A 25,190-nucleotide genomic window follows, 5' to 3' on the forward strand; every position below is an offset into this window, starting at 1 on the left:
ATAGGTTTTCCTGATTCATGAGATTTTACATTTTATATTTTACAGGACCACCTTGATGTGACTCTGTAATCTCTCTTATTCTTTCCCAAAGTCTCACCCACCTCTCATCAACCTCTAAGACACACAGTTCCTTACCTCACTCCTGAAGCCTCTTGACTAGGGGTCATAGATAGGATGAGTCTCAGAACATGGGACAGGATAGGATAGAGGTTCTGTTGTGCACATTACTGGTCAATTTTAAGTTGAACATTTAAAAGTTTGTTTCTCTCCTGAAGCCAAGAGCGCACCTTATACACTGTATGTTAGCTAACTTGACAATAAATTACATTAAAAAAGTAAAAATAAAAAAAAATGAAATAAATAAAAGTTTTTCTTGGGTCATGTGAAAATATCTCTGTACCATGGTGGCTGGATAAAAATGGCTCCATTGGAATGCCATTTAAGTGAGAATATTTCTGAAAGGAAGGACCACTGGGAAATTTAAATATCACAGCACACAATATAAGCTAGACACATTTCAACACATTAACATTGGAATTAATTTTGAAAACTGTTTCCAAGTTTTATTTTAGTGTGAAGCATTTTCAAAGCATTCCATGCCATGAAAAGCTTTTTGAAAAAGCATATTTATTTATATGACAAATGTTTACTATACTAAACCTTTTAGGCCATAGCAAGTAACAAAAAATAGTTGTTACTTTTGAAGAGTTTAGCATCCATATGGGGAGGAAAAAAACACATGCATATATACACATATACACACACACAGATAGGAAGGGTTAAGAAACTGTATATGTTTAAGACTGAAGTGAGCAATTTACACCATGAGTGGTAGAGGCATTTGATTATGGGATATTTCACTGTTCAGTGGAATTGTGAGGAAGCGTTCATAAATGAGTTAGAAAGAGGACTTGACCTTCAAAAGAAGAGATGAGTAAGATTTGGACAAGAAGAGAGGCAGAGAATGGGCATTCCAGATGAAAGGATAGAACACAAGCAAGGACTCGTAGGCAGAAATAAACAAATCAATTAAAACTAACAACTCAGGAAGCAACAGATGTTGGCGAGGATGCAGAGAAGGGGAACACTTTTGCACTGTTGGGAATGCAAACTGGTGCAGCCACTCTGGGAAACAGTATGGAGGTTTCTCAAAAAATTAAGAATAAAACTACCTTACGACCCAGCAATTGCACTACTAGGTATTTATTCAAATACCTGGTTTGAAGGGGCACATGCACCCCAATGTTTATAGCAGCTCTATCAACAATAGCCAAATTATGAAAAGAGCTGAAATGTCCATTGACTGATGAATGGATAAAGAAGATGTGGTATTTATATATACATATACATACACACATATATATGTATATGTATTATATACATATATAAATATACGTATATGTATATATACATACACACACATACAGTGGAATATTACTTGGCAATAAAAATATGAAATCTTGCCATTTGACACAACATAGATATAACTAGAGTGGGTGGGGGGATGGGCTAAATGGGGGATGGGGATTAAGGAGGACACTTGTGATGAGCACTGGATGTTATATGTAAGTGATGAATCACTGGGTTCTACACCCGAAACCAATACTACATTGTATGTTAACTATCTTGAATTTAAATAAATAAATTCAAAGAAAAGAAAGGAGCAATGCATTTTGTGGGAACTATATGGGCTCTCCTGGATAAAATGGAGTGAATCATGTTGGGGATATTGATGTATATATTTGGGCAGATGAAGACCTTAACTGTCAGTCTAGGGAGTTTGGATTTTACCCCTTAGAGAATGGGGAATCCATGAGTTTTAGGGAAGGGAATGTTGTAATGAAATCATGATTTTAAAAGATTCCTCTCTCAAGGATGTACAAGGTAAATCAGTGAGGAGAGGGAAGCAGGGAGCTCATTTTTTCTATTATTTTCAATGCTATTTTATTTTTTCTCTTTATTAATAAAACAGATATAAAGTATAAAAATCCATGATACAGTGAACATCTATGAAGCCACTTCCCAGTTTATGATGAGCAATAGGACCATCACCTGACAGTCCCTTGTGTGGTTCCTCACATCTGTCTGTTCTCCCACTGCTTGATAGGTAACCTGTATCTTGAGCTTGTTGTTTATCATCTCTTTACATTTCTTCACAGATCTACCACCTAAGTTTGGTCCCTAAAAATATGTTAAACAATTTTGTATGAAAATGAAAATAAATTAATCAGTAAATCTAAAGAAATAAATAAGAACAGTAAAAGAAATTTATATAAATCAGGAGAAATATATGAAGAAAAATAAGAAACTTTTATTTTATTTATTAATTTATGTTGTTTTAATTTAAATTTTAGTTAATATACAGTGCAGAATTGGTTTCACAAGTATAATTCAGTGATTCACCACTTACTTAACACCCAGTGCTCATCACAAGTGCCCTCCTTAATACCCATCAGCCATCTAGCCCACCTCCGACCCAGCACTCCACCAGCAACTCTCAATTTGTTCTCTGTATTTAAGAGTCTCTTATGGTTTGCCTCCCTCTCTGTTTTTATCTCATTTTTCTTTCCCTTCCCCTATGTTCATCTGTTTTGTTTCTTAAATTCCACATATGAGTGAAATCAAATGATATTTGTCTTTCTCCGACTAACTTATTTTGCTTAGCATAATACATTCTAGCTCCATCCACATTGTTGCAAATGGCAAGATTTCATTCAGAAACTAGTTGAGTTTAAATAAAAGAAAATAATTGACAAACAAAATCAAGTCATGCTTCTTCAAATATAACAGTAAAAATAGTACACTTCTGGCAACTGAGACCAGTGAGAAAAGAGAGGAAAGTAAATAGTACTTGAAATGAAAAAAGATGCTTTAAAATTATATGATGTGTCTGTGTTAATTTTGAAAATCTATATTAAATAAAAGAATGTATAGAAAAGCATAACTGACCAAAACACTTAAGACATATAACAACAGTAACTGTGATAAATACTCAAAGATCTACTACCCAAAAAGGAGCTTGGCTCATATTTGTATATAAATGGAGCCTATCATTTTTCTAGGGAACAGATATCTATTGGATTATTTAAACAGTTTCATAGAATAGAGAAATATGGAAATCTTTCCAGTTTATTTGTTTATGGAGAGTATTAGTCTGATATAAAGTCTGACAAATAAAACACAAATCACCTATTTATCATTTTAATGGTGAATATCCAAGCCCAAAAGAGTAATCAAAACCTAAATTTTGGAAAATTAAATTTAGCAGTACATGTATATGTGTATCATGACAAGTAGGGGTCTTTAAGGAATGCAAGGTCGTTTTAACAGAACATTCAATTCAAAATATAGTATGATTAAAAAAAAATTTTTTTTTAACGTTTATTTATTTTTTTGAGACAGAGAGAGACAGAGCATGAACAGGGGAGGGGCAGAGAGAGAGGGAGACAAAGAATCTGAAACGGGCTCCAGGCTCTGGGCTGTCAGCACAGAGCCCAACGCGGGGCTCGAACCCACAGACCGTGAGATCATGACCTGAGCCAAAGTCGGACGCTTAACCGACTGAGCCACCCAGCGCCCCAGTATGATTAATTAATGACATAATGATTAACAGAATAATTTTTTAAATGCAATTTCATCATTAAATATTCAGAAGACATTTGATGAAACCCATTATCCATTCCTGTTTTTAAAATAACATTTCTGGGGCGCCTGCGTGGCTCAGTCGGTTAAGCGTCCGACTTCGGCTCAGGTCACAATCTCACAGTTCGTGAGTTTGAGCCCCGCGTCGGGCTCTGTACTGACAGCTCAGAGCCTAGAGCCTGCTTCACATTCTGTGTCTCCCTCTCTCTCTGCCCCTTCCCTGCTCATGCTGTGTCTCTCTCTGTCTCAAAAATAAATAAACGTTAAAAAACATTTTTTTTTAAAATAACATTTCTTATTAAATGTTTAAGAAGTCTTAGTATGATAAATAAAGAACATGAAGCAATGAATGGTACAATCAAGGCATTGTCTTTAAACTTGGAAACAATATAAGGATGCCTGTTCTCATTATTTAAAAAAAAAATTTTTTTTAATGTTTATTTATTTTTGAGAGAGACAGAGACAGAATGCGAGTGCATTAGGGGCAGAGAGAGAGGGAGACACAGAATCCAAAGCAGGCTCCAGGCTCTGAGCTGTCAGCACAGAGCCCAACAGGGGGTCGAACTCACGAGCTGTGAGATCATGACCTGAGCTGAAGTCGGATGCTCAACTGACCAAGCCACCCAGGCGCCCCTGCCTGTTCTCATTATTATGATTCAATATTTTTGCAATGACTTCTGCCCATACTATAAAGCAAGAAAAAGAAATAAATAGTAATATTAAAAAGGAAAAGAGTGAATGATGATTATTTATACTTCATTTATATTCTACCTGTTTAATTAGAAGCCTAGTTTCCCCAAAGATTATAGTATGGGTGTCTATAATATTTGGGGCTATAAGCTTCCCTGTTCATGTCCAAGAGATGATAGAGAACTGGGTAGAGAATTGGGCACAGGATTCCTACAGCTTTCAAAGAATTGAGGAATTCCTTTCCAAAGCCCTAGAAAGCTTCCCCTCAAATTTTTTGGCCCAAATTAAATGACATTATTATTCCTGAACTAGGCATGTTTTTGAGGGTGGGAAAATGATTCTGATAGGCTTAGACGCATCAGTGTTTACCTTTAAACCCGAGTATAACTAATCTTTCACCCAAAGCCTATAATTGCATAGAATAAAAAGAAGATACACAAATGAAAATCTGGTACTATTAGAAAAAGGATTTAATAGATGCCAAGTAGGCAACTAACAATTTTCACTACAATACCAACTAGAAACCTATGTAAAACTATAAGAAAGTTCATTAGGATAGAGAGTTAAAAGATATATACACAGAAATAAAGTTTTGCTTGTAATGGTCAGTTAGAAAATAGAATAAAATAAGGGATTCCATCCTTACTCCAAAAATAAATATAACTAAGTATCAAATAAACTTAAGAATTTACAAGACCCAATGGAGAATGTGTACAATGTAATTTTGCTTGAGAACATAAAAAAGACGAATAGAGAGATGGGAGTTATATTTCTGAACAGGAAAATTCACATTATAACTTTATAACGTTAATGCTTTCTCATTAATGGTGGGAGAAGATGGAACTTAAAAAATGATTCTAAATTATTCTAAAGTTCACCTAGCTAATAAATATTTGAAAATAATATTGAGGAGGGTAACTTCTCTAACCAGAAAAACATTAAAAGCATAGTAGGACTAGAGTAATTAAAAAATCACAATTTTATGTTAGGGAATTTTTTATATATAGATGAAGTTTCAAGTCAAATTGTGTTGGAAAACTTGTCAAAATAGTTGGGAAATATATTAGAGTCCTACCTTATGCTATACATCATAATCTAGAAAAATTTTAAATTTAAGTGCGAAAAGAAAATCATGAAAATACTGGAAAAATATAGGACAAAGTTTAGTATTTTTGGAATTTTGGTGTAGATCAGGTCTTTATTAGAATAAATAACAAAGTTGGAAACCATACAGAAAAAGGTATATAGACTTGAGCATATAAATTTTCTAAACTATATAACAACCAAATACCATCATAAGTTAAAGATAAATGAGTAACTGGAAAATATATGTGGAAAATGATTTGCCACATATAATATATAAAATATTTATATCCTATATTGTAAAGAGTGACAAAAATCAATAAATAGCTGCACTTGAGTGGCTCAGTCAGTTAAGTGTACGACTCTTGACTTCGGCTTGAGTCATTGTTTCACAGTTGTGAGATTGAGTCCCATGTCGGACTTTGTGCTGAGCATGGAGCCTGCTTAGAATTCTCCCTCTCTCTACCCCTCTGCTGCTTGTTTTCTCTCTCTCTCTCTCAAAAATAAATAAATAAGCAGTTAAAAATTAATAAATAAAATTAAACATTATATTGAAAATTGGGTAGAGCACTTGTTGGGATGAGCACTGGGTGTTTCTGGAAACCAATGTGACAATAAATTATATTAAAAAAAGAAAATTGGGTAGAGGACAAAAATATAAAATTTATAAAAGATTAAGTACAAATAGCTAACACATGAAAGATGCTCGACCTCACCATTAACCAAGTAAGTGCATATTAGTACAATACCATTTCTTAACTATTGGGAAAAGATTGAAAGGATTTATATTAACCAATATTGAAAAGAATGGGAGCAATCGGTACTTTTAAAACACTTGATATATGCATATTCTTTGATTAGTAAATAATTTAACTTCAAGGAAGTTGTACTAAGAGGTACATAAGTATTTACATAGGTATGTTCATTTAATGGGGGAAAATTGGAAACATCTGTCTATCAAAATATTATGTAGTCATTAAAAAGATGAGTTATACATTGGCATAGAAAGATGAGCAAAATATTGTAAGTGGAAAAAAGCCCTACAAACCTAGTATTAGGGGAAAAAAATTATATATGTCTACTGAAAAAAAAATTCTGGAGAGATATAGTTTAACCTGCGGTTGAATATAACCATAGTGGTAATCTCTGAGGGCTGGGATTATGAGACATTTGTATGTTTTAATTTAAGTACTTCTGAATTAGTTTTATTTTTTCAATGTAACATGATTTTATGCTTGAGGGGAACTGGTTATTTCTTCCCCCAGATAGAAAAGAAAGAATGTGGAGAAAACCAATGAAATGGTTGCTGTGAACTGCTTGTTTACATCTCCCCTGCCCCCACCCCACAAATTCATATGTTAAAGCCCTAGTCCTCAATGTGGTAGTATTCAGAGGTGGGGCCTTCAGGAGGAAGTTGATTTTGAATGAAGTCCTGGGAGTGGAGTTCCTATCATGGGATTGGTGCCCTAAAAAAGGGATAAAGAGGTAGGAGGTCTCTCTGCCATGCGTGGATACAGCAAGAAGGTGGCTGTCTACAAACCTGAACATGTGTCCTCACCCAAACCCGACCATACCAGCACCCTAATTTCAGTCTTTCTGTAGTGGCTCCAACTAACTAAAAAAAGAATTTGAGGCGGAACAACTGGGAAGGGATGTTTTTCAGAATAGGTAAGACTGAAAGTTGTTTGTAGGCCCTGGGAAAGAAACTACTGGGGAAAAGAGATAGGGAGTGTGAGGAGATTATTAATCAACTGCCATCCTAGAGGGTCTAGAATAGCATAGCAACCTCGGGCTAACAGTAGAAAGAAGGAAAGGAAAAGAGGACAACACAAATAAAAGTAGGACAATTTTTTGAGGAGGAGAGGCACAAAAGGTATGATAGCTATTAAGCCCATTTTTCCCCCTCAATGGGTTGGGAGAAAAGTTTATCAGCTGAGCAGGAGGTTTGGGACAGCTATCTGGAGGGGCGTAGAAAGTGTACTGCTGCTGCCTGAAATGAGGCAAGGTGTCTGAATCATCAGCTATATGTTTATGAGATTCCTGAACTCCATCCCAGATCTACCAAAGCATACTCTCTGAAGGTGGGTGATCCTAATGCACACTAAAATCTGGAACCTTTGAAATAAAAGGGCAACTAAGATTATGTACCCACCGCTGATGATAGATCACAATGATCTTAAATAGGGTCAATCAATACATTAATATGATGATCTCCAGTTTCATTCAGTAGCCTGGGAAGGGAGTACTTGAGAAAAACAGGTGGCTAGGTTATACTCAGAGTTGGGCTTTGGTAATGTGGATGTGGAAGAAAGTCAATGTGCCAGTGGAACCTGAGATACTGGTAAGGGCATTGTTAACCTGGATGATCATGAGGTTAAGAATGGGTGGAGAAGAAGGAGCTGAGGGACTGAGTCTATGAGGAGGATGTTCCACACATTTGTGAAAGACAGTGGGTGAAATGTGAGAACTGGAAGTTTTAGTCAGAGAGGTATGTCTTTGTGTGAAAGGTTCTGAAAGGGAAGAAGGTAACACATCCCAACAATAGCCATCAAAGGGCTTCTCAACTAAAGTGGAGATAAAGTTGGTCAAGTAGAAGAGGTTGGGGAAGTGAGGTGAGAGTGTGAGATAATTTTCCTTATGAACACCACACTTGTTGAATCCCATCAGTGGAACCAAAATGGTTACTCAGGGTACAACCAGATAGGGAAGAAGAGAACGTTGGGGTCAGGGAGTGACAGAGTCAGGAGGATCTAAAAGAGCTGGGGAGGCTAGCCCTGGAGAGTCAGCATGGCAATGCATCTCAGGGATTATGATTCTAGAAGTCTTGGCAGAAGGAGGAGTCAATATGTTGGCAATGGATAGTGACCTCTCAGATGTCCATGGGGTGATAGCTGTAATTTTAGTTCAGTGCTTTGCATATGCTCCTATTTTACTATATGATGTATTCACTCGGAAGTCTTTGTCACTTAGACTATACTAGAGATCTGTGTTCCTAATTTTTGAATCCCCTGTGCCTGACACATGGTATACTCAGTAAAACCAAATGAGTGAGTGAATGAATGAATGAAAACTAAGCAGCCACATATTTCTAATAGGAACTTTGGTGTGAGGCTGCAAACGGGAATGTGAGTTACGTTCACTGTGAAGTTAGTAATTCTTGGTGATGGAAGTGAAAGTGTGGCTTTTCTGAAAGGAGAATAAAAGACATAACAAAGATTCCATTCTCCTCTCCCTGAGCATGAAGTGTTCAGCACCACAAACTCAGCCTCTGCTTTCTTCAAATTCTCCCCCTAGGCAACCTCACCTTATTCTTGGCTTCAATGATCACATCTATGAACACACAAACCTTTCCTCTGAACCAAACTATTTCCCACTTACCATCTTCTCTCCAAAGCACTAGAGAGCCCCTAAGGCTTAATTGGCACAAGCAGAAGTCATGATCTTCCATGGCAATCCTCGTCTTTTTCTAGTGTTTCCTCTCCCATTACTTAGCAACTCTTTCTCCAGCAAGCCAGGGACCCAATGATCAACTTTGCTGCATCCCTCTCCTCACCTTCCATATCCAAATCACCAAGTTCTTCCAATTTTAATATACAAAGAACTCTTGAATCCTTCCATTGTCTCTCCCTGTCAAAGCCACCACCCAGTGCTGAAATTCTGTAATATCCCCCAGTGGGTCTACATATGACCACTTCAGGCACCCTCAAATCCCCTTTCCACCACATAACGTGGTTGATTTTTTTTTAAATGTTTATTCTTGAGAGACAGAGAGAGCATGCATGCATGAGCAGAGGAGGGGCAGAGAGAGAGGGAGACACAGAATCCAAAGCAGGCTCCAGGCTCTGAGCTGTCAGCACAGAGCCTGACACTCAAACTCACAAACTGTGAGATCATGACCTGAGCTGAAGTCAGACGCTCAACCAAATGAGCCACCCAGGAGCCCCCAAGTTGATTTTTTTTTAAACTCAAATTTGGTGGTGTTGTGTTCTCACTTAAACCACCTTCATGGCTTATCATTGCTTTGCCCTGAATATGATTTATAGGGCTCAGGATGTATGGTCTGACTCCCACCTATGGCTTCAGGTTCTTTTTGCACCATGTTCCTTCATTGTCCCTGGGAGCCAGCTAGTAGGTTGGCCAGAACATCATACTGTTCCCACTCCCACTGCCCAAGGCCATTGAACATGCACTTCCCCCACTTCAGGTAGTGAAGCCCTACACTTCCTTCTGATCTCAGCTCGGACATGATTTCCTTAGAGAAGCCATCAGAGATACCTCCATTGAGGTGAAATCCCCCTCTTTTATTCACTCATAGAAGTATGTCTTATATCTTTATAGCATACACCTCAATTATGATTTCATATTTCTGTGTGTATGATTGTTTCACTATGCCTGTCTTCCTCATTAGACTCTAAGCTCTGTAAAGGACAAGAACTATGTGTGCTTTGCTAAATGCAGTGCTTGGCACATAATGAGTATGCTATAAATATTTCTTAGATGAGTGAATAAACAGACCAAAGAACACCCTTGTATCATATTAGTTGTAGTCACAGCAATAAAGTCCTGTTTCTCTGTTTCATCTACTGGGACTTTGGAATAGTGTGGTCACAAGTAATCCTTCTGGACAATGGTATCCATGATAACTTAACCAAGAATTAAAGCCAAAATGCTACATTCTTGTCCTGGCTCTGCAATGATGTGCCCTCAGGTAAGTTATAATTTCTTTAGGTCTAAACTCTACCTCACCTACAGATTAGGTATCTCCTTCTGTCCTTTGACTCTCAATAGCTGTTTTCTCCAGATCTCACCTGCCTGCCTCCTCAGTTGGAAATGACTGTAGGCCTCCTGCAAAGGTAGGGAAAGACCTGAAACAGAGCTGGCTTCTCTGTGGGAGGGTTGGGAGGCAGCACAAAGCGTGGGTACTAATTCCATGGGACTGCCTTGATATTCAAAAACAGCTGATGCATTCTATCTCTTCAGACAAACTAGCTTTAAAAAACAAGGCTTAAATATTTGACATGACAGGAAGCTAGTCCTAAACAATTTGTTGCCTACAAGGATGATAATTCATCAAACTTAAATAGCATAACCTAGAAGGATTATTTAGATGTATTTAACTCCTTTCTTGTTTAACTGGCGTGGCATATACTCAGACTGATCTCTTTCTGGCTCAGTGACCTCCAACAGTTTCAAGCTGCTATTGTTTATTTTCTATGAATTTTGCTTAAATATTTCATGGTAAACAAAAGGGAGTAACTAGATTTTCAAACCAGAATCCTCCTTCAGAAAAAAGTCAACAAGTTGCTTTCTCCATCATTTTAATTCTTGGATCCCAGTCTATCCTCAGTAGATGAAACCCAGCCACAGTAACCAAGGAGGAGATCCATCCTGTCCTAAAGACTTGCAATGGTCTCTCTGTATGTTAGTTTCTCCATCTCTAGAATGGATGAAGTTGTTCTTACCACCCTGAGGAAGGTGTCATTAAATCACTGGAATTACATTGGAAGAAAACAAGAGGGATTAATCTTGCAGAACAATACATCTGTATTTGCTTTATATTCTCCAACGTGCATGAAAAGTTCCTTCAGAAGAGAATGTTTACACTGGATGTATCTGTACCTGATTTGACAATCCCAAACTACACCCCAACCACCCACTTCTGAACAGGGGAAAAAAAAAAAGAAAACAGAAGACTGCAATTGTGTAACATGCAAATCTTCTGGACGGGAGCCCATCGCTGTGGTTTGGCAACACAACCAGCACAACATCTCTTTTCTCATCTCTTGAAGAAAAAAACAAAACAAAACAAAACAAAAACCAACAGAGAAAAAAATACCTTGAGAATAAAGGTAATGATTAATCTATCAGGCACAAAAAGGATCGTTTGGGGGATTTCAGGTTCTAACCTGCTAATTCAAATAAACAACTGTGAACAGGAGATGACAATTTCACCAGAAGAGGATTAAGTCACGGGTTCTAATTGGCACAGTGTTTGTACAGTCAGAGAAGCTCACCAGACATCTCCAGGAATCTGTGAGCAGTTGTCAAAACTCCCATTTTCATGTGCGAGTGAAGTAGGGACCAGAAGAAGCAGGTATTGGTGGAGAGTGGTCCTTGGAGAAGACCCAAGATGCAGCCTGGGAAAGGACGAAAGGGGAAGAGCTTCAAGCAAAGACTGGTCTTGAAGAGCACCTTAGCTAAAGAAACAATCTCTGAGTTCTTGGGCACCTTTATAATGATCGTAAGTGTTTCCTGAAACCTGACCCAATTATGCCTTCCTTTCTACCCAGCTGGTAATGAATAGTTTTGTTTTCTTTTCTTTAAATTTGTCGCTAGATTCATCTCTTCCAGGAAATAGGATGTTCCTTCCGGGCTGTTTGGCTCTGTACGGGCCACAAGGTTGGGTTTCCATTTACACATTTCATTTATTCACAAGAATTGATGGGGACAGGAGAGGGGGAGTGAACTACTTTCTTCACTTCAGCAATTTGCTGAGATTCTGAGCTGGCTTTGATTAAAATCAGTCATTAGTAATTTGTCTCATTGATTAATTGATTTATACCTTGTTTATTTCCCACAAATATTGAGGTGACTCAGTCACTTGAAGTAAGAACTGGCAGTCAATAAATATGAGTGGCAAGAAACAGCTCAGTATTACAAGTGCTCGGCAAAGATTGTGTTGTCATATCATTTGACTTTTAACAAGTTAGAAATTGCACTAGATAGAAATATGCATTCTACAATCATCCATCTTTGGTTTTACCTCATTTTTCCCCTCTTTTTACCTGAAACTGATATCTAAAGATCTTTAATACAACAGTTATAAGAACCTTGTGTGTGTGTGTGTGTGTGTGTGTGTGTGTGTATAAACAGAAGGATTGATTCTAAGAACCACTCAAGGATTTTGTCCAGAGAACTGCACAGCTATTAAGGAAAGACTGGACAGTTTATGTAAGTGGCATGGGCTCTAAGCTTCCACCCTATTGCATGCTATAGCATTCTTTGGATCCTGAATTTTCAGCTGGAGCCAGAAAATTAAATTTTCAATTATTCTCATATGCAACAACCACTAACTTTAACTTGCTTTAAAAAAAATCCTCTCAAGGGGCTCTTGGGTGGCTCGGTTGGTTAAGCATCTGACTTCGGCTCAGGTCATGATTTCATGGCTCGTGAGTTCGAGCCCCGTGTTGGACTCTGTGCTGACATCTCAGAGCCTGGAGCCTGCTTTGTATTTTGTGTCTCCCTCTCTCTTTGCCCTGCTAATGCTCTCTCTCTTTCTCTCTCTTTCTCAAAAATAAATAAATGTTAAAAAAAATTTATTTTTAAAAATCCACTCAAAGATTCCCTACTTCAGTATTAATAATTTCATTTTTCTTAAAGTTATAGAGATTTGTCCATAAACTTACAAGTTCTTGCTGATGTACAGCATGGTGACTACAGTTAATAATACTGTATTGCACATTTGAAAGTTGCTAAGAGCATAGATAAAGTTTGTTATCAGGAGAAAAAAATTTATAACTATGTTGTGATAAATGTTAACCAGACTTATTGTGGTTATCATTTCATAACATATGTAAATATTGAATTATTATATTGTACCCCTGAAGCTAATATAATGTTTATAAGTCAGCTATATCTCAGAATAAAGTTCTTTGCTTTGTATAAATACATAATTTAGGAGAATAAGCCAAGATCAAGAAACAAGTGTGAACTCAAAAAATTGAACTAGTGTAAATTGAGAGAAAGTCATAAGTATTCTGGTCTCTGAGAACCTCTTTTTACTGAATTCACTCAAGTATTCTTGAGGCAAATGGACAACTATTTGCACTCTTTCTTGACTGTCCTCACTTGTGTTAAGAATGTGGATGGGAGGGTGGGTGGTTGGAGAAAAAGAGAGAAAATAAAAGCCCATGATTCTTCTTTAAAAAAAATTTTTTTTTTAATGTTTATTTATTTTTGAAGGAGAGAGAGACAGAGTGTGAGCAGGGGTGGGGCAGAGAGAGAGGGAGACACAGAATCTAAAGTAGCTCCAGGCTCTGAGCTGTCAGCACAGAGCCCGATGCGGGGCTCAAACTCACGAGCTGTGAGAACATGACCTGATCCGAAGTCAGACACTTTAAGGGACTAAGCCACTCAGGTGCCCCAAGCCCATGATTCTTCTGATCTTACTCTGTGCTTACTGGAAAATCACCCTCAGCGAGACAAAAACTGTTCATGTTACTTGAAATTTGGTCCCAAAGAAGAGAGTGGATGTCACTACAGACTCGATGCAGCTCTATGGTGACCTGTGGTACTGAGAAGTAAAGCAAATTCAGTTACACTCTATAGTCGTCTGCAGAAAACACGGAGGAGGAAGTGAACTAAACAACCATTTTGCAACTGAAAAAGTTAAAAACCCTCCTTTTTTTTTTTTTTAATTTAAACCCTCCTTTCTTAACAAGAAGCTGTTTCTTAATCTCATTCCCTCCGAGTTGAGTAAGTGAAAGTTACCGTCAGCCATTTACTCATACAATTAGTAGCATGTCTTCCCCTACCATTCACGGTGGGAGCTAAACACATATCTTCATACTGTATATTGAAAAATAAAACTTTGTGTCTTCTGGCCAAAGCCAATAATTTCCTAAATGATTCATTTCCATCTCCACTGTACATTAATTTTTTAAAGCAAACTCTTGTGGAATCCATAATTGTGATTATAATATTTTTATTAAGGCTTGGGGGTATATATGCCAGAAGTTTTCGCACAACACAATATTTTTTCTAACCAATTATGTGGCTTTGCTCAACTCTTAGCCAAAATAATTATTTCTGCTTTATTAGAAAATGTGCATAATATGTTGCTTTGTATAGTAGAAAGCTTTGATTGTTGACAAGGTATGGGCAAAAGGGAACATTAAAAAAAAAAAAAAGATGGCAGAGGATATGCAGGACTCATCAGTCCTTCAAATTTGGCTTTTCCCCCAGACCCTGAGAGTCTGGTGCCATTTTCCTCCTTACTCTCAAAAACCTGCCCTTAGAAGAAGTATCTTAAACTCATTTATACCATGGTGCAAATGACTAATAAGGCCCACTGGTAGCATTAAGGTCCATGAAAAATTCTTTGTAAACTATAACTAAAAACAACAATAACTAGGTTATAAGCCAAAGAATTAGCTCTAATTTGGGCTTGTAGACCCAAATTAGAAAGGGATAGGTATACCTTTTCACCTTTGCTAGTGCCAGGGAGAGGGGTCACAGTGGATCTTCCCTAATACATAGAAGGGTTTCAAAGCCTTGAGCTGCAAACGTAGGGAGGGAGTATGTATTAAGTACCTACCATATGTTAGCTTCTTTACATACATTTGTTTAATCCTACAATAGCTGCATTGGGAAGGTTTTATTATTACTCATAAACAATTGAAGAAATGAGGACTCAAAGAGCTGAAGTCACTGGCCGAAACCAGGAAAGCACTGAACTGGCATTCTTTCTAATTCTAGAGCCTACACTTCCCACCCATTGCTGGAGTTCCTTCCACAATGTCCTTGATAGATAGTAAATCAGACTCCCTCCACTTGAACGTCTCCATAGACTGGAGCCATGAGTTAGCTCTCTCATTTGCTTGCAGTCACGTGAGTTTAACTGGTGGGCACCTGATGAGGCCAGACCATGAGTTGTACCCCCAAAGCTTTCTGAAGCAGAAAACACTGCTCAACAAGGGTCACTGCTCAACAAGGGGAAGGGAGCGAGCAGGGGAATCCTTAGCCTTCTGCACATGGCTCAGGGCCTCGGGATTTCAAACTGCACATTAAATACCCACTACATGTAAAGCTCCTGAGATAGGAACCGCTCATAAAATGCTGGCTCCCTTTCCCCATGCTCGCCCCTTCCCCTCTTCTACTTCAGAGTCTTTGTAGTACTTGAAAACAGCTTCTTTGTCTCCTTCTAGACATCTTGCAGCCTCCTTTCCCCAACATCTGCCACAGAACTCTGCACATACGTAAATGGGACCCCATAAATGTGTGTTCAATTAAAATGTCTTTTGGTGGCTGAAATTCCCAGAATCTCTAGTCGTTTCTTGTAGCAGCTATGTTTACTCCTCACCACTCCATGCACCCTTTCCTGTCTTCAAATGTTTCCGGATTCTTTGATACAGAGTTCATCCTATTGAAGATGCTGAGGTGAACAGCCTGGCAAGCAGCTATATTTCCTCTTGTAGTGGAAGGGCATCCTTCCAGGGCAGAATTTATGAGTGGGTGATCATCTCCTTGTGTATTGGGAAAGACTCTAAATTCTTGTCTCACTCTGTCAAGCTTGCACATTAGAGATCTACCTTTTGGCATCTCCAAGATTGAAAAAATGTAAATACTTCTGCTAAAAGTAATAGCCTCGATCTGTGCCCTGAAGGTGAAATAGAATGAGCAGAGACCTGGGACACAGGATGTGGAGGGCATAAGGGAGTGGGCAGTGCAGGAGGGAGGGAGGAAGTGAGATGGATGGCACATGACAAATGTCAAACCCCACAGTGATTTCCATATCTGCTTCTGCCTTCCTCCGTGACTTCATGACCAAACTTCCCACCTTGCCAAAGTCACTGAGTTTGCCATTCTGTTCTTGGAGAGATACCAGATATGCTAACTATAGAAATTCTAGGTCTTTAAAATTATTATTACAAAGTGTGCTCAGATCTTAGAGTGGGTCTATTTCATACTGGAGAGCTTTTGAAACAAAAGAATATATGATTAGCATTTAGAGTAAAATAGGAAAATTCTTAAAACAAGCCAGTTCTTAAAATAAGTGCTTTTCAGGGCATAATTCAGGACATTTGGAACTGCTACATATTTAGAATTTCCAGGTACTAGTAGGACAGCTCTGAGAACCGGATGAGATAGATGTTGCTGGCCCTTCCTATTGATGGGGAAGCTGACACACAGATTGATGCAATCATATGTCCTTTGAGTCAGTGTGGAGCCCACACTGCCTTAAGCATAAACTTCTCTTGGTTTCCACTGCGTTTTCCCTCCAAGAGGCATAGAGTGCCTTCTCAGGTAGATTATTTTTTTCAATTTCATTTTGGTTAATATACAGTGTTATATTTCAGGTGTACAATGTAGAAATTCAACTAGTCTATATATTACTCAGTGCTCATCATGATAAGTGTACTTTTAATCCCCTTTACCTATTTCATCCAGCCCCCACCTACCTTCCCTCTGGTTACCAGTTTGTGCTCTAGAGAGTTTGTCTCTTTTTGTCTTTGCTTGTTTTGTTTATTAAATTCCACATATGAGTGAAATCATGTGGTGTTTGTTTACTTAGCATTATACTCTCTAGATCCATCCATGTTGTTGCACATCTCATATAGATTCTTGTTTATTGTTATATTTATATCTTTCCTGGGGGGAAGGGAGAGAAAGAGAGAGGGAGAGGGAGAAAGAAAGAGATACAGAGAGAGAAAGATATCAACTCCATTTTGCCCGGTGGGAGAAATAGGTATAACATAATTAAGAGGTTCACCCAAGGTCACCCAGCCCATGAATGTGAGAGCTGGGCTTGATATCTTGGCTTTAGTTATTACTAATGTACCATTGTTTGATGAGAATTAACTCCTTTCATGGGAAAGCTCAAGAGAACTTTACTAATTTTATAGCCTAAAATACATTAGATAGTAAAGGTACCAAAAGATGGTTATATAGAGCAGACATGATCCTGGCAGAGAAATTTTACAGAAGCTCTATTAGCATAGAGTTTATGGACCACTTCAGTATCTACAAACACACTCAAAGCTCTTGTAACACTAGGGTTCTGAGGTGGTTCAGTCATATCTTCATGTCCTTAATGAACACATTGACCATGCATTGCACTGTGTTTCCCCTAGAGCTTCTATTTTCTGGATTCTCCTTGAGGACACCTTGTGGCTCAGAGCAAGGGACCAATAGGCAAGGGGGAATAAAGGGACACCATAACTCTTCTCTCACACTTTCTTGCTCAACAGTCACCTGCCCTTTCTCTGTTTCCTCTCTGCTTGGTCTGGCTTATGACTTTGCAAAGACCTGTCCCCCTCCAGGCCTGGCTGCCAATGATGAGGGTCCCACTGAGCTAGAGCTGTCAGTCTGCCAACATATGATTGGGCAGAAGCCTCTGCTGTCAGCAGTGCCTGGCTGATTCTGGCCCCAAATGCCATGCCTCTGTGTCCTTCAGATGAAGAAACAGAGACCCACACACTCACAGGATTCTGTCAAATGCTTTTTCCACCACAGTCAATTCCACCTGATTCTTATTATTTACTTTCGATTTACGTTTAGTTCTCAGCCTCTCATGGGTCTGTACTTTTGTACTGGGTGTTCTGTCACTTTAAGAAAGTCCCAGGTTCTAAATATGAAAGTGTGGAAGAACTAAGCATGTAGGGTTCTATGTGGGCCCTTGCCCTGTACCTTTAGCAGCTGTGAGAAGGCTGATGCAGAAGGTTCTCTGCCTTCCAGCATGGTGATGAGATGAGGACAAAAGACCAGGAAAGGGGTAAACATTTGTTGAACATACACTATACCCAGACAATCATTAGTTCTGGAAAAATCTCATGAGGTAAGGGAATTTTTCTTATTTTACAGATAAGGAAATGAAGGCTTAGTATGATCGAGTAACTTGCCCACAGGCAAATATGTGGTGGAGCTGGGATTAGAATCAAATCTCTGGTTTTTCTTCACCATGCTGAAATTACCGTTCTCATGTATGCTTTTGAACTTCCACTGCTGTTGCCTGAAACAATATATGTTTTATATGTTTTCAAAATGTACATATATGGCTTCATAGTTTGTATGCCTTCTACGATTTGAAAATTTCCTCCCAAATACACTTTCTGAGATTTATCTATTTGGGGACATGTAGGTGTAGGCAATTCATTTTACTTTTGTAGTACGGTGGGTTTGTGTATCCATTCCCCTTGTGAACTGTTATGTGGTTTGCAACACATTACCAACACTGCTGCAGTGAACGTCTTTGTACGTGTCCTGTATGTGTGTCCCAGAGTTCTTCTGAGTACATACTTAGAAGTAGGTTTGGTGGCCCTAGGCATGTGCATCTTCAACTTCATGCATATTGTAAAATTGCTCTTTAAAGTGGTTTTAAATTTAAGTACCATCAGTAACATAGGAGTCCCCGTTTTCCATGTACTCACTGACCCTTGATATTATCCAACTTTTAGATTTTTGCCCATTCGACATACAAGAAACCATGGTGCCTGGGTGGGTCAGTTGGTTAAGTGTCTGACCTTTGATTTCGGCTCAGGTCATGATCTCATGGTTTGTGAGACTGAGCCCCGCGTTAGTCTTTGCGCTGACATGCGACAGTGCTGAGCCTGCTTGGGATTTTCTCTCTCCCTCTCTCTGTGCCTTTCCCTCGTGCATTTTCTCTCTCTCTCTCTCTCTCTCTCTCTCTCTCTCTCTCTCTCAAAATAAATAAATAAACTTAAAAAAAAAGAAATAGAATTTCACTAGTAATTTTAATGAATTTCTAGGGCAATCCACCATCTTTTTCAGGTTTACTGAAGCATTAGCTTTCCTATTCTTTAAATTGCCTGCTCATATCCTCTGCATTTTTTAACTTTTTCTTATTGATTATAATAGGATTTTGATATTTTGTGTTTTCTTACAGCTTAATGTCTTACTTTTCATAGTTAAGTCATTAGAATTCATTCTGGTGTATGGTGCAGAGTAGGTGCCCTTTATCTGGTAAAATAGCCAATTGTTTCAGTAATGTATTTGACCAGTCTGTTCTGCTTCTACTGATTGTGATGATATCATATACCCGTTAGATAGATGATATATCAGTTCATATATGAAGGTGGTTGTATGTCAAAACTTTTTTTAGTTCTAGTGATTTCTCTGTCCAAACCAGCACCAATGCCATATATTTTTGTTATAATTACTTTCTTTTTTTTCTTCCAAGTTTTTATTTAAATTCAAATTAGTTAACCTATAGCGCAATATTGGTTTCAGGATTAGAACCCAGTAATTCATCACTTACATATAACACCCAGTGCTCCCACAACAAATGCCCTTCTTAATGTGAAATGTTCTATTGGATTGTGCTGGTACAAACAATTTTTTTTCCCCTGAGAATATGAGAACTTTTATTTTCTTTCTTTCTAGACCTTAATATTTAATTTCTTCTTATTATCATGGTTAAAACCTTCCTAGTACAAGGTTATTAGAAGCTATCATTGTAGCATTGTTATTTTATCCCCAACTTTAAAGAATCTACTTCTCATGTTTTACCATTAAGTGTGAGAGTTCCTATAGGCTTTGGGTAGGCATTGTTGATTTGAGTAAGGGAATTCCTATCTGCCCCTCATTTACTAAAGCTTTCATTAGGGATGTTTATTGAATTTTTAAAAAAGTATCTCTTCTATATTTATTGAGATAAGCATAGGGGTTACTCTTTTATCTGTTGATGAAGAAAATTACATTGACAATGTTTTTAGCATTAAACCATCCTTACATTTCTGAGATGAATTTCCACCTAATCATGTGGCATTTCATTTGCAATGTTTTATTAAGGATTTGGACTATAATTTCTTTTTATGTTGTCCTTTGTCTAATTTAATCACCAAGATTACATTAGCACCATGAAAAGTAGTTCTTTCCCTCTTTTTATATTTTCTATATTTTATATTTTATATTTATATTTATATTTTCTGTGTTGCAAACCACATAATGGTTCACGAGGGGAATGGATACACAAACCCATCGTACTACAACACTTTGTATAAAGTAAGGATTACCTACTCCTTGAAGATTACTTAGCATATGCACTAAAAAAAGAGCGAGAGAGAGAGAAGTGTACAAGAAGATTTCTCTAAAACTTATGTCTAATTGTCTAAGTTAGATTTTCCATTCTTTTTTTTTTAATTTCTTTAATGTTTATTTATTATTTTGAGAGAGAGAGCACAAGTTGGGGAGAGGCAGAGAGAGAGGGAGACACAGGATACGAAGCAGTCTCCAGGCTCTGAGCCGTCAACATGTGGCCTGATGCAGGGCTTGAACCGACAGAACTTGAGATCATGACCTGAGCCGAAGTCAGACACTCAGCCAAACCAACCGCGCCACCCAGGAGCCCCCAGATTTTCTATTCTTAATTACATTTTAGCAATTTATATTTTTTCTATATTGTACTTCATTTGTGTTTTGAAACATAGTTTTTCAAAATTGCTAATATTTTCAAAATCAATACAGTGAAAGCAATAATTGTGAAATAATTTTTCATAGTATTTCCATATGGCTTTTAATATCTCTACTGTACTTGTGATGATTCTCTCTAATTTTTAATGTGTTTTTTTTTTCACTCAGTAATTTCTGCTTTGATCTTTTTTTTTTAAAAGTTTCTTTTGAGAGAAAGAGAAGAGAGAGAGCATGAACAGGGAGAGGCACAGAGAGGGAGAGAGAGAATACCAAGCAGAGGCTCAATCTCATGAACGAACTGTGAGATCATGACCTGAGCAGAAATCGAGAGTCTGACCCTTAACTGACTGAACCACCCAGGTGCCCGGCCCCCCTTTTTAAGTGAACTTTCTTACATTTTTCCATCGAGTTGAACAGGTTTCTTTATTTCTCCCCTTTCTCCTGTGCTTGTTCTATTTTTAAGTATTTACCCTTTCATCTTTAGAAAATGTATTCTAGAGTTAACAAAATTTAAAGTGAACTTCTTTCCTCCTGAACAACTCAAAAACTTTTTAAAATCCTGATTGTAATCAACCACTCTATCTTACATGTCATTATTGTCTGATATTTAAATTCTACCTCCAATATTTTTATTATTGGTATTTTTAATGATGATTACTTATTTAAATTTACTACCACTTATCACTTTATTTGCTAATTACTTATACATATATGCATTACTTTTAGGTGCATTTTCCTTCTTTGTGCAGTAAAAAAACCTTTCCTTAGGAAATTTTCCAGAAAGGGTGTGTGAGGAATAAACTTTCTCTGTCTTTGTTTGCCTGAGTTTTTCTTTATTTCACTCTCAAGTTTCAATGATTGGCTGATGAATTTGAGGTTGACAACTGGTTTTGCTTGGCAATTCGCAGGTGTCCTTCCAATGTCTCTTATTGCTGTTGACAAGTCTAGTGTTCATCTAATTCTTGTCTTAATCTGAATTTCCCTAGTTTCTATTAAGAGTTTCTCTTTTTATGTGGCACACACACACGCGCACACACACAAATATTATACAGCCATAAAAAAGGAGGAGATCTTGCCGTTTGCAACAACATGGACAGGCCTAGATAGAGGGGGTATTTAAGCCAGACTGAGAAAGACACATACCATGTGATTTCACTCAGATGTGGCATCTAAAAAAACATAATGTTGGGGCGCCTGGGTGGCGCAGTCGGCTAAGCGTCCGACTTCAGCCAGGTCACGATCTCGCGGTCCGTGAGTTCGAGCCCCGCGTCAGGCTCTGGGCTGATGGCTCAGAGCCTGGAGCCTGTTTCCGATTCTGTGTCTCCCTCTCTCTCTGCCCCTCCCCCGTTCATGCTCTGTCTCTCTCTGTGCCAAAAATAAATAAAAAACGTTGAAAAAAATAAAATAAAATAAAATAAAATAACATAATGAATGGATAAATAAACAAAATGCAGAATCAGGCCTATAAATACAGAGAACAAAATGATGGTCACCAGAGGGGAGAAGAATAGAGGAATGGGCAAAATGGGTGAAGGGGAGTGGGAGATACAGGCTTCCAGGAATAAAAGTCATAGCATAGGGAATCTAGTCAATGGTATTGTAATAGTGTTGTTTGGTGACAGAGGGTAACTGCATTGGAAAGGAGCAGAATATAACATATAGAGAAGTTGAATCACTATGTTGTACACCTAAAACTAATGTAACATTGTGTTTCAACTATACCGAAATTTTAAAAATTATAAAAGCAACAACAACAACAAAAAGACTTTCTCTTTTTTTTCCCTTGAAATTTCACTACAATATGACTAGGGCTTATTTTATCTTATACATAACACTCAGGATTCATTGTTTATCAGCATTTAAAGATTCACAATTTATACAGTTCTAGAAAATTCTTAGTTTAATCGCCTTGCCTCTCCCCAGTGTCTCTGTTTTCTCCTTATAGAATTCCTATTAAATGTGCATATATGGCTGACCTTCTTACTTTTTTTATTTATGTCTCTACCCTTCTCTCATATTTGTATCTCTTAATCTCTCCATGATGAATTTTATGTAGTTGTCTCAAATCTATTTTCCAATGCACGAATTCCTCTCTGTTGTATCTAATCTTTTAATACATTCATTAAGTCTTTAGTTTCATTAATATGTTTTCATTTCTAGAAGTTCTATTTGGTTCTTTTCAAAAATTGCTTTTCTTTTCTCTTCTCATGTGTTTACTTCTTTTCTCTCTCTAACTCACTAAAGCCTAATGTACCGATGGTATTTTATGATTGTTCTGTTCATCTCAAGTTTTGGGGGAACTAATAATCCTGTTTATTTTATGCACTCTCATTCACAAAAGAAAACTTCCTTTAGTGTTTTCTAAACTTGTAGTGTAAACTCTTCCAGGAGGGTTTGCTTTTCTCTGTGGGAATTCTGTACGGCCTGCACTGTGGGGTTGTTCTTCCACAGCAGTCTTACATTTGTTTCTGGGAGGTTGCTCGGGTATATCACCAACAAGAAATGATTGTTGTAAAGTGGAAAACTAGAAAAGGAAGACTGATGAATGTGCATACCCTGTTGAAGAGCACTCTCTCCAAAAAAGTGGCACTCTGCAGGGCATCTAGGTGGCTCAGTCTGTTAAGTGTCTGACTCTTGGTTTCTGCTCAGGTCATGATCTCACAGTTTTGTGGATTTGAGCCCCACATTAGGCTCTGCATTGACAGTGCAGAGCCTGCTTAGGATTCTCTGTCTCCCTTTCTCTCTGTCCTCCCCACCCCCCTCGCTCACTCTCTCTCTCTCTCTCTCAAAAATAAATGAATAAACATTAAAAATATTAAAAAAAAAAAAAGAATGTCTCTCTGCTCCCTTTCCCCCACATGAGATGTGTGACCATGAATGACTAACTAGGAAATCCCATGCTTTCTCCAAATGAAGCTGATTCTCTTCTAGTCCTTACAGCCTGAGTCAGGATCAGCTGAAGGAGGACTTTCCTATAGAGTTCCCCTTACCAACAGTGAACATGAAGGGCCAGACTGGCCTGGAAGATTTCAGAGTTCCAAAAGACCTGGGGAGAAAAGTCTGTTCTGGGTCATTGATCTAAAGGCTACAGATTCCTAAAGCCAAACAATTCTGCCAAACAGAACTCTGTTTTTGATCCCTGAGTTTGAATTTTGACTCAGAAAACTTGCTACATTCATTGACTTTCAAAGAGGAAGTATTTTTGTTTTCTACTTTCCAGAATGGGTTTGGTTTGTTTTTTTCTTTAGTGACAAAGCCCATTGCAACATGTTTCCATTACTTGACAAGAAAGGAGAACATAGAAATGAGAGCAGACGTTGTCTCCTCTTTACTCATCAACCTTATGATGAAGATACAGCATAAACTGAGGGACTGGGAGGAAGAGAAGCCTCATAAAAGAGAGGTAGCTGATAGGTCTGATCAAAATGCTAAAATAGCTCAGCAATGAAGTCTACTCCATACATGTAGTGGGCACCTTATTTCATGTCCTGGTAGGACTGCTGAGCTCACTGAACCCACCAAGTAAAGAAAATGCTTTAAGAGAAAATATGCCAGCAAAATGTGCCCCCCTCCTCCATCATGATGGATTGGCTGATCATGCTAAGACACACAGTCCCGGCATGACCAGCCAAGACCAAAAAAGATCTGAGGGCTTCACTTCTCTCCCAGCCTAGAAACAGCCCACACGCCTTAGTCTCTATTTCAAAGTTTAGATTTTCTAAGGAGGAAACCTTCTGAAAAACCCATGCCTCGATCAACAAATAAGTGGTTAAAGAAATTGGGGTGCATCCTTACAATGAACTGCTATATAGGAATTAGAGATAATGAGGCCAATTTTTATATGCTGTTATGAAAAGATTCATTAAGCTAACAACTTGAAAAAGTCAGCAGAAAATGGTATGTATAAAATACTCCTATTTGTATAAACACATACACACACACACACACACACACACACACACACACACACATTTTTACAGGATATACCAGGAAGTAGTGATATTAGTTACTGTAAAGAATAAAATATAAAATATGGGATGGGAAAGAGACAAATTTCTTTTATTTTTTAAGTTTTTTTGCTTGAGAGAGAGTGCTTGTGCACAAGGGAGGAGCAGAGTGACAGGGGGACAGAGGATCTGAAGCGAGGTCTGTGCTGATAGCAGAGAGCCCAATACAGGTGAGATCATGACCTGAGCCAAAGTCAGATGCTTAACTGAATGAGCCACCCACACAAACCAAGAGATAAATTTCTTATATTTTATTGTATACCCTTTGTATTTGAAAAAAATTTTACATATTCATGTACATTTTCTTCAATCCCCTGTTCCCCTAAAAGAGCTGACTCAGCAGATCTTCTCCCTTCAATGTGTTTTAGGGAGTTGCTCATAATGTGTTCTGAAGAATACTAGTTCCATGAAATGCAAATAAGGATTAAGTGAAAGAAAATATGCTGTCCATCCCATATATGTTTGGAAAACACTGGGTTAAACCAAGTTAAGCAGTTTCTTCAACTATAGGACTTACCAGAGCTTTTAATGTTCACTATAAACTCTAAGAGGGAAATAGAATATATAGGCCCTGGACTTACTTGACCACAAATTCCTTTTTTATTTTATTAATGTTTA

General features: G+C 37.9%; 1 protein-coding gene across 4 annotated transcripts in view; it reads left to right on the forward strand.

Annotated features, from left to right (window-relative positions):
* Positions 1-11,127: 11,127 nt before the first annotated feature.
* Positions 11,128-25,190, forward strand: part of AQP9 (aquaporin 9) — a 117,961-nt gene continuing 103,898 nt past the window's right edge. For 2 of the 4 annotated variants that reach the window (XR_007453830.1, XM_049613697.1), the window contains exon 1: positions 11,134-11,656. Coding sequence is in view for 3 of the 4 variants with exons in the window: in XM_049613697.1 (XP_049469654.1) it covers positions 11,546-11,656 (111 nt within the window). In the remaining variant the exon portion in view is untranslated. Of the gene's footprint in view, positions 11,657-25,190 lie in introns of all 4 variants that reach the window. The other 2 variants (XM_049613698.1, XM_049613699.1) reach the window with 2 other exon arrangements.

Source organism: Panthera uncia (assembly GCF_023721935.1).
Source record: "Panthera uncia isolate 11264 chromosome B3 unlocalized genomic scaffold, Puncia_PCG_1.0 HiC_scaffold_1, whole genome shotgun sequence".
NCBI classification, from domain to species: Eukaryota; Metazoa; Chordata; class Mammalia; order Carnivora; family Felidae; genus Panthera; species Panthera uncia.